Genomic DNA, 15,510 nt, shown 5'->3' with positions numbered 1-15,510 from the left:
TGATTCACCCAATAACAGGGGTGTCATCAGCAAATTGGGATAAAGTAGTGGAGCTGGGCTTAGCCACGCAGCCATGTGTGTAGGGAGTAAAGCAGAGGAGCAGGAATGCAGCCTGCAGGTGCACATGTGTAGATGATCCGTAAGGAAGAGATCCTCACCGACTGAACTATAATGTTTTACACTCCTGAGGTCTTTAATAAATTGACTATGGAAAGAAATATCAACTGCAGGGGATCTGGATAACCCTGATGCATCTGCCAAAATGGCAACTCTGACACCCCTCACAACTGCTTACTGGTGAATCGGTTTAGTACAGTCAGATGTACTGAGCTCCAGTGGAAAACTTTGCCAGCCTTCCATACGGATCATTTCACAGCGTCAGCGTGTTGACGTGGTACAAGGGAAAGCAACAGCAGAATGAGGAAAGAACACTATTAATAATTCTTAGAGTCACAGAATTTACATCTGACAGAGTAGAGCGATTGTAAAAGTAAGAAATAGACGTGTGTAGAGCAGCTTACAGCACACCTCCGTGCTCTGGCTCCATCTTGAATTAACACTGATCTACCCTGTAGCCCTACACAGCAACCCTGAGGATCTCCCAATTGTTCTTCACTGTCACACGTGGAGACAGGCCCATCACCCCACTAAATCCCCGCTGGCCATTATCCACCACTTAAACTAATTCTACATTAATTCCACATTCTATTCTCCCCACACTCCTGTTATTTCCCCACCCCCAGGTTCCACCACTTGCCTACGCACCAGGGGAAACTTGCTGTGTCCAAGTAAGCTACCAACCCAGCTGCCTTTGGACAATGGATGAAGGAAACCCTTGTGGCTGCAGGGAGAACATGGAAACTCCACTGGAGGTCAGCGTTGAACCGGGGACTCTGGTGTCGTGAAGCAGCAGCTCTGCTGGTTGCACCAGTCCCTCCCCGCCCCACCAGTCACTCTTGAATTACAGCAGAGGGCACTGCCAGTTGATAGGGGATGGGGGGGGGGGGGGGGGGCATGTAAGTTCCAAAGGCTGAACTCCAAGATCAAAATCCATAACTTTGGCAGGATTCCTCTGCTGTTGTGAGGCAGTGTCAAAACCATGAGTTATAGGAGCAGAATTAGGCCATTGAGTCCTCTTCCCCTACTGCCTCTCAGCCTTTCCCCATAACCCTTCATGCCCCAACTAATTAAGAATCTGTTGCCCTCTTCCTTAAATATACACAATGACTTGACCTCCACCACCCTAGCTAAAGAAATTCCTCCTCATCTCCATTCTAAATGGACATCCCTCTACTCTGAGGCTGTGCCAGCTGGTCCTAGATTCCCCCACCATAGGAAACGTCCTCTCCACATACACTGTATCAAGGCCTTTCATCATTCGATAGGTGTGACTGAGATTCCCCCTCATTCATCTGAATTCCAGTGAGTACAGGCCTAGAGCCATCAATCGGTCCTCATAGGGTCCCTTTCATTCCCGGAATCATTCTCGTGGGAGGACGGGGTGTTTCAACTGTTGGAGGTTAAAGCCTCCCGTACCATCTGGTAAATGTAGTTGATCCCAAGAAATCAAAGAATTTACCCACTAGTGACTTGGTTAATCCCCCATTCGGTTACCAAATGGGTCCAGGCAAGTTGTTCTGTCAGAGCCAGCTGGACAAATGAGAATTAGGAGAGGATTTCCTTGAGGTAAGCTTTAACACGTGCTGTATGGTTGCCACGTAACCTCTGAGTGCAGTGTTCACTCTTCGATACATCAGTTGAGTCTGACCCTCAATTAATCCGTCCACCCAAACTGAGAGGCATCTTGTTGTGATGATAATCTTCACCTGGAGGTTAAGAAGCAGTGCTGCCCTCGTGCATTACTGCACAAACTACCACTTCATTACACAGTCACTTCACCCAATTGAGATGTCCATGTACAGATCAGGGTATGAGACGATCATTGAACAGTCTGCTGGAATAACTCAGCAGCCTGAGAGCTGATTCAGGGTTTTGACTGAAAACATCAGTGATTCCTTTCCTCTCCTCGACCCACTGAGTTCCTCCGGCAGATTGCTTGTTGCTCCCAATTCCAACATCTGCAGTCTCTTGTATCTCAGATTCAGTTTATTGTCATTTAGAAACCACAAATGCAATGCAGTTAAAAAATGAGACGACGTTCTCCGGAATTATATCACAAAAAAAGCACACGACAAAACAGACCACACAAGAACAACCACATAACGTTTGGTAATCCCCAATCCAGAGTCTGGAGAGGCTGCTGCGTATCAATATCGCGCTACCATCTTAGCACGTTCCCTGGAAAGGAGCTCCAATCCCATCAAACAAAACAAGTCTACCCAGACACACCAAGTCAAGAGACCAACACTACCACCCAACAAACCAAAAACCTACACAAAACCACATAGTTATAGTTGACATTTAGTTGCAACAGTGCAGATAATATCATAATTGATAAAAGACTAACTGACAAAAACCACATAATTATAACACATAGTTCCAACAGAGCAAAGCAATACCGTAATTGATAAAGAGCAGACCACGGCACAGTAAAAAGTCTCAAAGTCCCGACAGCCCATCATCTCACACAGACGGTAGAAGGAAGAAAAACTCTTCCTGCCATGAACCTCCAGCGCCGCAACCTTGCCGATACAGCCTCTGGAAGCATCCGACCACAGCCAACTCTGAGTCCGTCCAAAAACTTCGAGCCTCCGACCAGCCCTCCAACACCGAGCACCATCTCTGCCGAGCACTTCAACCCCAGCCCAGGCCGCCGAGCAACCGGCAAAGCCGAGTATTCGGGGCCTTACTCCCGGAGATTTTTTCGATCGCACAGCGGCAGCGAAACAGGCATTTCAGAAGTTTCACCAGATGTTCCTCCGTGCTTCACCCATCCGTCTCCATCAAATCAGGATTGTACACGGCATCCTACTTGACAGATCACAGATATTCATTCCGAAGTAATGGCAGTCCAGTGGACCGTGTTCTGCTGTCTGGTGCTCGTGGTTGGGGGCAATGTTGGAATTGAATGGATAATTAGGCAATATCTTTGGTTGTCCTTGTGTTGGAGAGGGCGGGTTTGAATGACCGGATGCAATTACGGAATTCCTAGTCAGGAATTATGGCAGAATTTGTGAATTAACACACAAGGCTCCAATTGCTCCATCGTTCCAAACTTCCAGTTGTAAATGGGAAAACTGGGAACACAGTGGAAGTCCTGATAAAAATTCCCAAATGTACAGGTGCTGGGAACATGCAGATGTTCCACACGGTAGGCTTATTCAGAAAGTCAGAAGGCATGGGATCCAGGGAGGTTTGGCCAGCTGGATTCAGAATTGGCTTGCCTGCAGAAAGCAGAGGGTCGTGGTGGAGGGAGTACATTCAGATTGGAGGGTTGTGACTAGTGGTGTCCCACAATGATCGGTTCTGGGACCCCTACTTTTCATGATTTTTATTAACAACCTGGATGTGGGGATAGAAGGTTGGGTTGGCAAGTTTGCAGATGACACAAAGGTTGGTGGTGGTGTGGATAGTGTAGAGGATTGTTGAAGATTGCAGAGACATTGATAGGATGCAGAAGTGGGCTGAGAAGTGGCAGATGGAGTTCAACTCCAATAAATATGAGGTGCTACACTTTGGAAGGACAAACTCCAAGGCAGAGTACAAAGTAAATGGCAGGATACTTGGTAGTGTGGAGGAGCAGAGGGATCTGGGAGTACATGTCCACAGATCCCTGAAAGTTGCCTCACAGGTAGATAGGGTAGTTAAGAAAGCTTATGGGGTGTTAGCTTTCATAAGCTGAGGGATAGAGTTTAAGAGACACGGGGTAATGATGCAGCTCTATAAAACTCTGGTTAGGCCACACTTGGAGTACTGTGTCCAGTTCTGGTCGCCTCAGTATAGGAAGGATGTGGAAGCATTGGAGAGGGTACAGAGGAGATTTACCAGGATGCTGCCTGGTTTAGAGAGTATGCATAATGATCAGAGATTAAGGGAGCTAGGGCTTTGCTCTCTGGAGAGGAGGAGGATGAGAGGAGACATGATAGAGGTATACGAGATATTAAGAGCAATAGACAGAGTGGACAGCCAGCGCCTCTTCCCCAGGGCAGCACTGCTCAATACAAGAGGACGTGGCTTTAAGGTAAGGGGAGGGAAGTTCAAGGGGGATATTAGAGGAAGGTTTTTCACTCAGAGTGATTGGTGTGTGGAATGCACTGCCTGGGTCAGTGGTGGAGGCAGATACACTAGTGAAATTTAAGAGACTACTAGACAGGTATATGGAGGAATTTTAGGTGAGGGGTTATATGGGAGGCAGGGTTTAAGGGTCGGCACAACATTGTGGGCCAAATGGCCTGTACTGTATTGTACTATTCTATGTTCTATGTTAACCTGGCTTTGTGTTTAGGCTGTTTCTGTGGTGGGAATACCGTGAGTTTGTACTGAGATTATGACAGGACAATGGTCAGGCTGAAGTGGGATCACAGTAAACTGGAGAAATGCTGACACGTACGTCTCTTTCCTTTCCCAGCCTTGATGGAGGTACATGAGGACTTTTTTGTGTACAGAAGCGGCGTTTACAGGCACACCCAAGTGATGGCCGAGAAACCGGAGAAGTTTCGTAGGCATGGGACGCACTCTGTTAAGATTACAGGGTAAGAACCTGGGGCGGGCATGGCAACACAACAGTGGGTGAATTGCTTTAGGCTCCAGCAATCCCTGATCGGGGTTCTGTTCCTGTCGCTGTCTGCAAGGAGTTTGTATGTTCTGCCCGTGACTGTGTGTGTTTCCTCCGGGTGCTCCGGTTTCTTCCCACATTCCAAAGATGTACGGTTGGAATTAGTAAGTTGTGTTCGTGCTACATTGGAGCCTGTACACAATCCTCGCTGATTTGACTTGACACAAACAACGCATTTCACTGTTTCAATGTAACAAATAAAAGCTAATCTTATCCTGAGGAATGATTGATTGAAGTGAGCCATAGGAATGGAAAGCGATCAAAACAACATAATCTGAGTCTTTACGAGTGCTTCGTGGGACCTGGGGCTAATGCCACTTCTGGTCAGATATCCCTAAGTATCCGAGCATGAAGAGTGATGTAGTGGGGTGACCCACATCAGTATGAGCCTCTCGTAGGAGGGCTGCCTTAGTGTTTAAGTCGGAAAGTCAAGCCAGGCGGGCCAATTGAATTTAAGAGTGCAGGTGATTTGCCGAGGGAGGAGGGATGAAGAGATGTGTGGTTCAGTGGTGGAGTGGTTGGCCCTCGTGAGTTTTTGCATCACAGGGTAGGCCTGAGGATTGTTGCGGGGTGTGTTATTGACTGTGGAGATCTCAGGCTGCTGCCGACTGATCCCAGGGCTCGTGCTCAAGAAAGGCAGAAGTTTTAAAGTTTGCAAGGGATAGCATTGAATTGGCGTCAGCCAATGGGCATGAAGAGTGATGGGAGGACTGACCTTTCCACTTTCCTTTGAGCCATGTACAACTCCAACCATCTGACAGTTCCCCCTTCATGCCATTAACTTTAGTTTTCCCAGGCTCCCTGACGCCACACTTTGTTAAACACCAAGGGACTCTCCACTGGTCTCTGGCATTCCAATCTTCGGTCTGTCCGTGTTCTGTTCAGGCACTCAGTGATCCTGCCTCTTTACACACAGATATGCAGCCTCTATCTTTCCAAGTACTTATCCAATTCCCACCACGGCGAGCCTCAGGCTGAGGTGCGTGAGGTGCCAGCTACAGACTGACTCGCTGCCATTTCCCGCTGGTACCAGCAGTCGGAGAGCAGACTTCCATTCCAGAAGCCGCCCAGAACCCCAGCTCACCACTTCTGGTGGAGCAAGATCTGCTCAGCTCCAGAAACAGATCGTTGAGCCCCCAGGGTCCCCTCTCCTTCCGCTGAGCTTGGTCTGTGGCCTGCACCCGAGCCCATCCTCTAGAACTGAGTGAACCACCCCGCCCAACTCTGAAACCAAGGCTCGCGCACAGAATTGTGGTAAAGTCATGGTGCACACACTGACTACCTTTTGGTTACAGGAAAGACCGAGAGAAAGGGCAGGGGACTAAGATTTGGCACATGAAGGCAAAGGGAAAGTGCAGGACATGAGTAGCAAGGAAGGGGGGGGGGGTGTGTGTGTGTCACTCTCACGCCACTGTTACCTCAGTTATGTGCACTTTATATTCGACTGGGACAAAGCCAAAGGACACAAGAATGGCCCTGGTGTTAAAATGATCCAAACTGTATCCTGGGATTGGCTGAGAACTCTCTGGAGTGTCTGTCATCACTCAGGGAAGGCAGCTCCTGAGTCTTAGTGGATGGTGTGGCTGAACCCCTTCCACAGGATTGGCAAGGAATCTCAGAATGCCGCATTCTGCTGCGAGTAGCGAGGCTGTCCGCCACGGCTACCAGCAGGGACCCTGCCCGCCTATTCGGGGAAGATAGGCCACTGGCTTCCCCCTGCGAGCTGGCATTGAGGTTCCAGGCCCGGGCAGCGGGCAGTTGTGGCTGGAATGGGAAAGGTTTCCCAGGACTGGGGCTGTACACAAGCAGAGTCTGAGATGGGGCCCCAGTAAATGTGCCTCTTTCTGTCTCCATTACTCCAGGGACTACACACCACAGTATATGCTCCTGGGCAGAGTGGATGATTTTCCAGCATGTTCTATTTTCATGAGGGTGTCCCATCCTGGAGCTCAGTGTTTTACAAAGGGAAATGACAAGAATAGAAAGGCCTTTCCGTACTAATGTGGAACTTGATAAATATTTGGGCATTCTCCGCACAACGGGAAGTCTCTGTTCCAGTCGGGTGAGCCATTGTTTGGCTGTCCTCTCACATCTGATCTAATCAGCATTCGAATGGATTGCTGTCCTTTCTGGACAGGATGTACTCTTCATTCAGCTGGAGCCCATATTTGGAATCCTGGATGGAGGCTGCACTGCAACTTTGGCTGGATATCGCCCTTTTCCTCTTGTTTCTCGCTGGAAACTGGGGAACGGAGGAAGACCAGCCCAGCCGCCCACTTTATTTGTAAAAAGCCCGAGGCTTTAGTGATTGTTGGGAGCTGGGCAAAAGAGTCTGCCTCTGACTTTTACCAACACCAGTGTGTCTCTATTCAACTGCGCTGGTGTGTTCTTCAATCATTCAGGGACCCCTTGCAGAAAGGATCTGTGTGTAGGATTCCTTTCCACCCAGTTCCCGGTCTTCCCGAAATATCTCTGGGCCAAGAAAGTGCACATCTGCCCCAGGTTTAACCCTGACCTGCAGCGCTGCCCGCGTGAGGTTGTATGCTCTACCTGAGACCTGCTGGGTTTCTTCCCGGTGTTCTGGTCTCCCCCCCCCAGGTTTGAAAAGCATAGGTTGGCAGGTTAGCTGGCTGGTGTAAATGTGAGTGTAGGAAGTGATGAAATCTGGGCAGAGCTGACAGGATCTGTGGTGGAATCTGGGGGGAGTTGACGAGAACTGGGGTGAGAACAAAATGGCAGATTAATCTAGGATCAGTGATTGCGTGGTTGGTGGTCAGCATTGACTTAGTGGGCTGAAGGGCATGGTTTCCGTGTTGTATCTCTCAGATTCAGATTTAGTTACCATGTGTACGTCGAAACATGCCGTGTAATTCGTTGTTTGCAATAGCAACCAAGGTTGTGATGGGGGCCGGCTCACGGGTATCTCCACACATTCCCAGAGCCAACGTAGCACAACCACGTTGCCCGGCAGAATAATCAAAACAACAACAGGAAAATGAGCCCCTTTCCCCAGCACAAGATGCTAAAAATCCAGAGTCACACGTACAAAGTGCTGGAAGAACTCAGCAGGTCACGCAGCATCGATGGAAAGGAATAAACAGTCGATGTTTCTGGACAAGACCCTTCATTAGAACCTTTCCTCCCCTCCCCCACACACATACAGATAGTACAAGCAGGCCTGTAGGCTTCAACCACCAGAAACTCTGACTCTACAACCCCAAGTGTCAGCCCAGCCCCGTCCCCACTGGGAAATGGCCCTTCCATCTCCACACATCAGCACAGATCCCACCTGGAGGTTGGGGTTCGACATCCACCCTTCCCCTGATGCGTGACAGCCTCCTGAAATGAGATACAGATTGACGTCCATTACAAATGGGGCTGTGGAGACAACGTGAAGTCATACAGCAGGTATGCACAACCACTGAGTCTGTCGACTGTCAATCCTACACTTCGTTCTTTCCCTTCAGCACCCTCTGCCCAGATTCTACCATCCAACTATGCACCTGGGGTCCGTTAACATACCAACTGGGGCGCCTGAGGAAACTTCACTTGATCACGGGGAGAGCACGTAAGCTTCACATGTACATTACCAGAGGTCAGGGTCAAACCTGCACCCATGGAGTTTGAGGCAGCAGTTCTACCCACCAGGCCCGTGTGTAGATACTGTTCACCTCTCGCACGTCTCCCATCTGATCCTGAGCAATGATTGTGTGACAGTGAGCTTCTGAACGTTCATTGGATGTTCTAATCAGAGGTTTCTTTGTCTTTGGTGCTTTGTAGATGGGGTGAAGAGCATGGACCCAATGGACAGATCCGCCAGTACTGGGTATGTTGATGCTACATGGCATGGCACATGGCACAGTACACGGCCAACACACGTGGCATGCAAACGGCTTGTTGGAGAATGGTGGGGTGCTACACCACAGGAAATGAGCCATAAGTGCAGTCGGCAATCTCGGCAGTTCGATAAGATCCTCTACTGCGTGCACCAGCCCATCCTGTCAATCCTGCTTGCAAGAGCTCCCTAACCTAATTACAGCCGGCACAGGGCCTGTGCTCTGCAGGTCACCGTTTCAGTGTGCAGATCGTTCCTGCCCCTTCCCAATTGCGAGTCCCAGACCTGCCACCCTCCGCAGAAAGAAAGATTTCAGCTCCTTCGTTGATACTCAAGTTGATAGGGTGGTTAAGAAGGCTTTCATTGTCTAGTGTTCAGAAGTTACAAGGTAATGTTGCAGATCTATAAAACCCTGCTTAGACCAAACTTGGAGCTTTGAATTCAACTCTAGTCACCTCATCATAGGATTAGAAGCTTTAGGGAGAGTGCAGGGGAGATCTGCCAGGATGTGCCTTAGACAAGAGAGAATGCCTTATGAGGATAGGTTGTGAACTAGGGCTTCTCTCTCGGAAGCAAAGGAGTATGAGAGATAACTTGATACAACTGTACTAGATTATAAGAGGCACAAATCGAGGGGATAACCAGAGACTTTTCTCCAGGACAAAAATAGCTAATACAAGGAGACAGAATTTTAAGGTGATTGGATGGAAGTATAGGGACGATGTCAGACTGTACGGGTGCGTAGAGGCAAATTCTTTAGGGGCATGTATGAAACACCTGAATACTGTAATAGGGAAAATGGAGAGTTATGTAGGAGGCGGTTAGATTGATCTTGGAGTAGGTTAAAGGGTCAGCACAATATCATAGGCTGTAATGTTCAAAGCAGTGTTGGGTCAAAAGATACAGGGAGGGAGTCACCTGTACAGAAGGGACGGTTCGCACCTGAACTGGAGGGGGACTAATATTCTACCAGGGAAGGTTTGCTAGTGCTGCACGGGGAAGTGGGGTGGGTGGTGGCTTTGAACTAGAGTTGGAGGGGAATGAGAACCAGAGTGCCAGAACAGATAGTGGAGAGGTTGTTGATAAAGATGGTGTTAATCCTACATACAAAGTTGAGGATCAAAAGGTCGAGCTTGGTGGGACTAATGTTCTGAGCTGCATAAATTTTAATGTAAGGAATATCGTAGAAAAGACTGAGCTTAGGCCTCATATCAGCATTTGGAATTCTGGGATTGTAGCCAGTAGCGAGACTTGATTGCAGGAGGGGCAGGACTGGCAGCTCAGTGTTCCAGGGTCCTATTGTTTTAGACATGATAGAGTGGGAGGGGTGATTTTACTAGTCAGGGAAATGACACAGCAGTGCTCAGTCAGAGACTGGAGAGCTCATTTATTAAGGCTTTATGGGTAGAACTGAGGTATAAGGTATGACCACATTAACGGGATTATGTTATAGACCTCCCAACAGGATTTAAAGGAGCAAATTTGTAGAGTGATCACAGACTGTTGCAAGAAGCATAAGTTTGTGATAGAAGGTGATTCTTAACTTTCCACATACTGACTGGCACTCAATATTATAAAAGGGCTGGATGGAAAAGTTTGTCAGGAAAGTTTCCTTAATCAGTACATAGAAGTCCTAAGTAGAGGGAGTGCAATACTAGATTTCCTGTTAGGGAGTGAGACGGCAGGTGGCAGAAGTTTGTGTAGGGGAACTCTTTGCATCTAGTGATCATAACGCCATTAATTTCAAGATAATTAGGGAAAAGGATAGGTCTGGTCCTTGGGTTCAGATTCGAAATTGAGAAAGGTTGATTTTTTATGGTATCAGAAAGGATCAGGTTAGTGTGTAATAGGACAGGTAGTTTTCTAGCAAATGTGTATTTGGTAAGTGGAAAGCCTTCAAAAGCGAAATTTTGAGACTGGAGTTTTTATGTTCCTGACAGAATAAAAGGCAAGGATAACAGGTTTCGGGAACCTTGGTTTACAAGAGATATTGAGGCCTTAGTTAAGAAGGGGTGCATGTCAGGTGTAGGCAGGTAGGAACAAATGAGGTACTTGAGGAGAACAGAAATGCGAGAGAACACGAGAATGAAATCAGGAGGGCTAAAAGAAGGCGCAAGGTTGCTCTAGCAGACAAGGTGAAGGAGAATCCTAAGGGCTTCTATTAAGAGCAAAGGGGTAGCAAGGGACAAAATTCGTCCTCTCGAAGATCAGAATGGAGCCAAAAGAGATGGAGCAGATCTTAAGTGGTTTTTTTTGTATCTGCATTTATTAGGGAGATGAACACAGAGTCTATAGATGTGAGGCAATGTAGCAGAGAGATCAAACCCTACAGAGGAGGAGGTATTTGCTGTCTTGAGGCAAATCACGGTGGATAAATTACCAGGGCCTAACAGTATGTTCCCCTGGATGCTGTGGGAGACAAGTGCAGAAACTGCAGGGGTGCTAACAGAGATATTTAAAACATCCTTAGCCATGGTTGTGTTGCTGGAGGATAGCTAATGTTGTTCTGTTGTTTTAAAAAGCTCCGAAAATAAGCTAGGAAATTATAGACCAGTGAACCTGACATCAGTAGTGGGAAAGTTATTGAAAGGCATTTTAAGGGACCACATGTATAACTATTTGGATAGACATGGACTGATTAGAGAAGGTCAACATGGTTTTGTGAATGGTAGGTCATGTCTAACCAATCTTAAAAGAGTTTTTTGAGGAAGTTACCAGGAAAGCTAATGAAGGCAATGCAGTCGATGTTATCTTCATGGACTTTAGCACAGCCATTGAAAAGGTCCTGTATGGGAGGCTGGTCAAGAAGATTCATTCACTTGGCATTCAAAATGAGATAGTAAATTGGATTAAACATTGGCTTGACAGAAGAAGCCAGAGGGGTTGTAGCTGGTTGCCTCTTTGACTGAAGGCGTGTGACTAGGAGAGTGCCAGAGGGATCGGTGGTGGGTCCGTTGTTATTTGTCATCCCTATCAATGATCTGGATGATAATGTGGTAAACTGGATCAACAAACTTTGGGATGTACCAAGATTGTAGATGTAGTGGACAGTGAGGAAAGCTATCAATGCTTGCAGTGGGATCTGGAGCATCTGGAAAATTAGGCTGAAAATGGCAGATGGATTTTAATGGAGATAAGTGTGAGGGCCAACGAAGGGTAGGTCTTGCATGGTGAATGGTAGGGCACCGAGGAGCACTGCAGAACAGAGGGTTCTGGGAATACAGATCCAAAATTCCTTGAAAGTGGAGTCACGGGTAGATAGGGTTGTGAAGAAAGCTTTTCCAACTTTGGCTTTCATAAGTGAAAGTATTGAGTACAGGAGCTGATATGTCATATTGAAAATTATATAAGACATTGGTGAGGCCTAATTTGGAGTATTGTGTGCAATTCTGGTCACCTATCTACAGGAAAGATGTAAATAAGATTGAAAAAGTGCAGAGAAAATTTAAAAGGACTGGGACTTGAGGATGTAAGTTCTAGAGAAAGTTTGAATAGGTTAGGATATTATTACCTAGAACATAGAAGTTTGAGAGGAGATTGCTGGTACATACTGTAAGTCCTGGTTATGCGACCACTGACACCAAGCAGACAATCTCTGAAGAGTATTGATAATGGCTGGGGACACCCGTCTTGTAAAGACAACGCCCTGAAAAAGGCAATGCCAAGCCACTTCTTTGGAAAATTTGCCAAGAAACATCATGGTCATAGACAATGATCACCCACATCATATGACAGGGCACATTGTGATGATGATACAAAGTTATGAGAGGTATCAATGGGATAATTGCAAGCAGGCATTTTCCTCTGTGGTTGGGTGAGACTACAACTAGAGGTCATGGGTAAAGGGTGAAAGGTGAAATGTTGCAGGGGAACATGAGGGAGAACTTCAATCAGGGTAGTGTGTGGAATGAACTGCAGCACAAGTGGGGTCAGTTTCAACACTTGAGGGATTTGGATAGGTACATGGATGGGAGGGATATGGAGGACTGGTCTGAGTGCAAGTCAATGCGACAAGTTGGATTAATGGTTCAGCACAGACTAGAGGGGCTGAAGGACCTGTTTCTGTGCTGTAGTGTTCTATGATGCTGACTCTAGGTTGGACTTCATTCATTACAGCACAAGGCAATGAGACAATCATTGTCCTAATACTAGAGGTGTTGTGTAAAACATGAGGAGCAGTTGTTCCTCCCTGGGCTGGGAAATCTAGAATTCAAGGGTATTGGTTTAAAGTGAGAGGGGAGAGATTTAATACAAACCCAAAGAGCAAATTCTTGTGCACAGAATGTGGTCAGTATGTGGAATGAACTGCCAGAGGAAATGGCTAAGGTTGGTAGATTAACAACGTCTGACTGACACTTGGATGAGTACGTGGATGAGAAAGGTTCAGGTGGGTATGGGCAAATGGAATGATCTTAGATGGACACCTCGCTCAGCATGGAGCAGTTAAGCCAAGGGGCCAGTTTCTGGGCTGCACTTGCTGGGTTAAGCTGGGTACAGTATGTGTAAGAGAATGGTTCTTTCCTTCACCGCTCACCTTGTCCTCTTTCTTGCCCCTGTCAGATTGCTGCCAACTCCTGGGGGATGAACTGGGGAGAGAACGGATACTTCAAGATTGCCCGGGGTGAGAACGAGTGCGACATTGAGACCTTCATCCTCAGTAGCTGGGGACGAGTGACCCTGGAGGACGTGCATCACAAGTGAGAACCAAGCCACCCTGTCTGTGGCCCGAGGACACTGAACGCTCTCCAGTTTGGAAAAGACCCCCCTTCACCAAGCTAACCCCTTTTCCTCAATCTGCAATCTTTGGTATCCAACTACAGTGACAAATGGACCATAATCAGCAAGTCATGTACATCAGTACATGTCAGGACAGAGCTCATGAATTTCCCAGAAAGAGACACGTGTGTGAACCTATTCTTTCCAGCAATAATGAGCCATGAGATGTTGTGCTGCACTTAAATGGTGTGAGTGACAGTGCTGTGGGAGAGCATCACTATTCATCCAGGTGAACAGAGTGGAAATGCCTTCAGCCATTAGAGCCCCAGTCTCCATAGCGACTGGAAGTGTCACATATTCAGACCCTCCTGCCTCCCTGGTATAGCCTACGGTTGAACTTGTGAACAATGGGAGACTCTCCCTGATGGTTTGGCGATGTGACGCAGTGCTGTGGGAGTTGTGACGGGAAGTGTCCTGGAGGGTGGAGATAGGGATTAGGTAGCTAGCTGTGTCTCGTGTGCAGTGAAACGCACAATGACGTGTCATTTGCATCAATGACTAACAGAATCCAAGGCTGTGTGGGGGCAGGGGGCAGCCCGCAACTGTTGCCATTTTTCCAGCGCCAACACAGCATGCCCACTGCTTACTAACCCTTATTAACTAAGTGTATCTTTGGGATGTGGGAGGAAATCGGAGCAGCCAGAGGGAAACCACACAGATCCCAGGGCGAACGTACAAAGTCCTTACAGACAGCGGGAGAATTGCTGGTGTTGTAGCAGGGTCATTTACGCTAACCACCACACTACCATGCTGCAGACTCCCTCAAACAGGAGTCTCACAACTACTGGTGGTGATTCTGATTCAAATCCGGAATTTGCACTTGTGAATAATTGCGATTTTTATGCACTCCATGAAGCCTAAACCCTGCAGCAGCTTAGACATCTGTAAACACAATGAATTGCAAACTCAGGACAGGCTGTGATTTATAAATCAGGGCTAAACAATTTGACAGGAGAGCAGGATGGCAAGGAATGTGGAGCAATGTCAGGAGCAGAGGTTTGAAGTGTAAATCAGGAATGATCTAATGAAAAGGGAGAATGATCTTCAGGATGTGGTGCCCCTGATGATTCCAGGGGCTTCTGCGCAGCCTGGCTGATAACAGCCGGGGTGACAGCAGCTGCCAACAGAGGAGACTTAGAAAGTCACCAAAGAGAAGGAACTTTATATGTACTCTGTGCAGGGATGGTATGGGGAGGTGTTGATGAAATTGTCTGGCACTGGGAAGGTTTTCTAATGTCTGGGTCCTGGATTAAAATAAATGGCAACGCAGAGTGATGGTGGAAAACTTGCAAATAGTAAGTAAAAGCACTGCCTGGGAGAAAATTCAACAAAACTTTCAAAAGGAAATTTAGATAAACACTCCAAAAAGGAAACACTTGCAGGGGATTTGGGCTAAAAGGATGGCACTTTCAAAGACACATGGGTTCAGCCTGCACCCTCCTGCTCTGCAAGGTGTCATGGCAGGCCAATGTGATTTGGGACAGAGTATGATGCCGGATGGAGTAATATCTAATTCTGACTATTCCCAAACTATGCCCAGTGGATCTTGTCCACTCTTGCTTGGTTTCTAGACAATCAGGTTTGCATATTTATGGCACTTTCCATAAGTTTTGTGCTTTGCTGAATGCAAATATCTTTTATAAATGTCAAAATAAAAATATAGTTGAAAAGTCACCCATTGTCAATATGTTTGTGTGATCTCTTGTTTATCTGATTAAACTGAATGAAGTGCAGAAAAGATTTACAAGGATGTCACCAGGATTTGAGGGAGAGTGACAGGAAGATATTGACCAGGCTAAGACTGTATTTTGTGCAGTGCAGGAGAATCGGAGGTGATCTTGAGGTGAATAAAATCATGGGAGCACACACGGTCTTTCCCAGGGCTGCGAAGTCAAGAACAAGAGGCTTAGGTTTTAATGGGAACTTAGGGGCATTTTTATTTACACAAAGGGTGGTGTAGATGATGTGTGGCATAAGCTATTAGGCAGGTGAGATACCATTTTAAAAGGTGGTGTGTGTACATGGATTGGAAAGGTTTAGATGGCTATTGGGCAAACCCCAGCAACTGGGACAGGCTTGGATAAGGCTTCTAGGTCAGGGTGGACCAGTTCCACTGACAGACCTGTTTCTGCGACACTACAACAGCATCACACAAGGATAGGGA

At 47.2% G+C, this 15,510-nt stretch overlaps 1 protein-coding gene across 1 annotated transcript in view; it reads left to right on the top strand.

Moving 5' to 3' along the window:
• The window catches only part of tinagl1 (tubulointerstitial nephritis antigen-like 1), a 79,206-nt gene extending 64,186 nt beyond the window's left edge, over window positions 1-15,020 (top strand). The window contains exons 10-12 of the mRNA XM_073034390.1: window positions 4,529-4,652; window positions 8,516-8,561; window positions 13,131-15,020. Coding sequence (XP_072890491.1) covers window positions 4,529-4,652; window positions 8,516-8,561; window positions 13,131-13,271 — 311 coding nt within the window. The 3' untranslated portion in view covers window positions 13,272-15,020. The remainder of the gene's footprint in view (window positions 1-4,528; window positions 4,653-8,515; window positions 8,562-13,130) is intronic.
• Window positions 15,021-15,510: the final 490 nt, after the last annotated feature.

Source organism: Hemitrygon akajei, chromosome 32, assembly GCF_048418815.1.
Source record: "Hemitrygon akajei chromosome 32, sHemAka1.3, whole genome shotgun sequence".
NCBI lineage: Eukaryota > Metazoa > Chordata > Chondrichthyes > Myliobatiformes > Dasyatidae > Hemitrygon > Hemitrygon akajei.
This window is presented reverse-complemented; position numbering and strand designations above follow the sequence as displayed.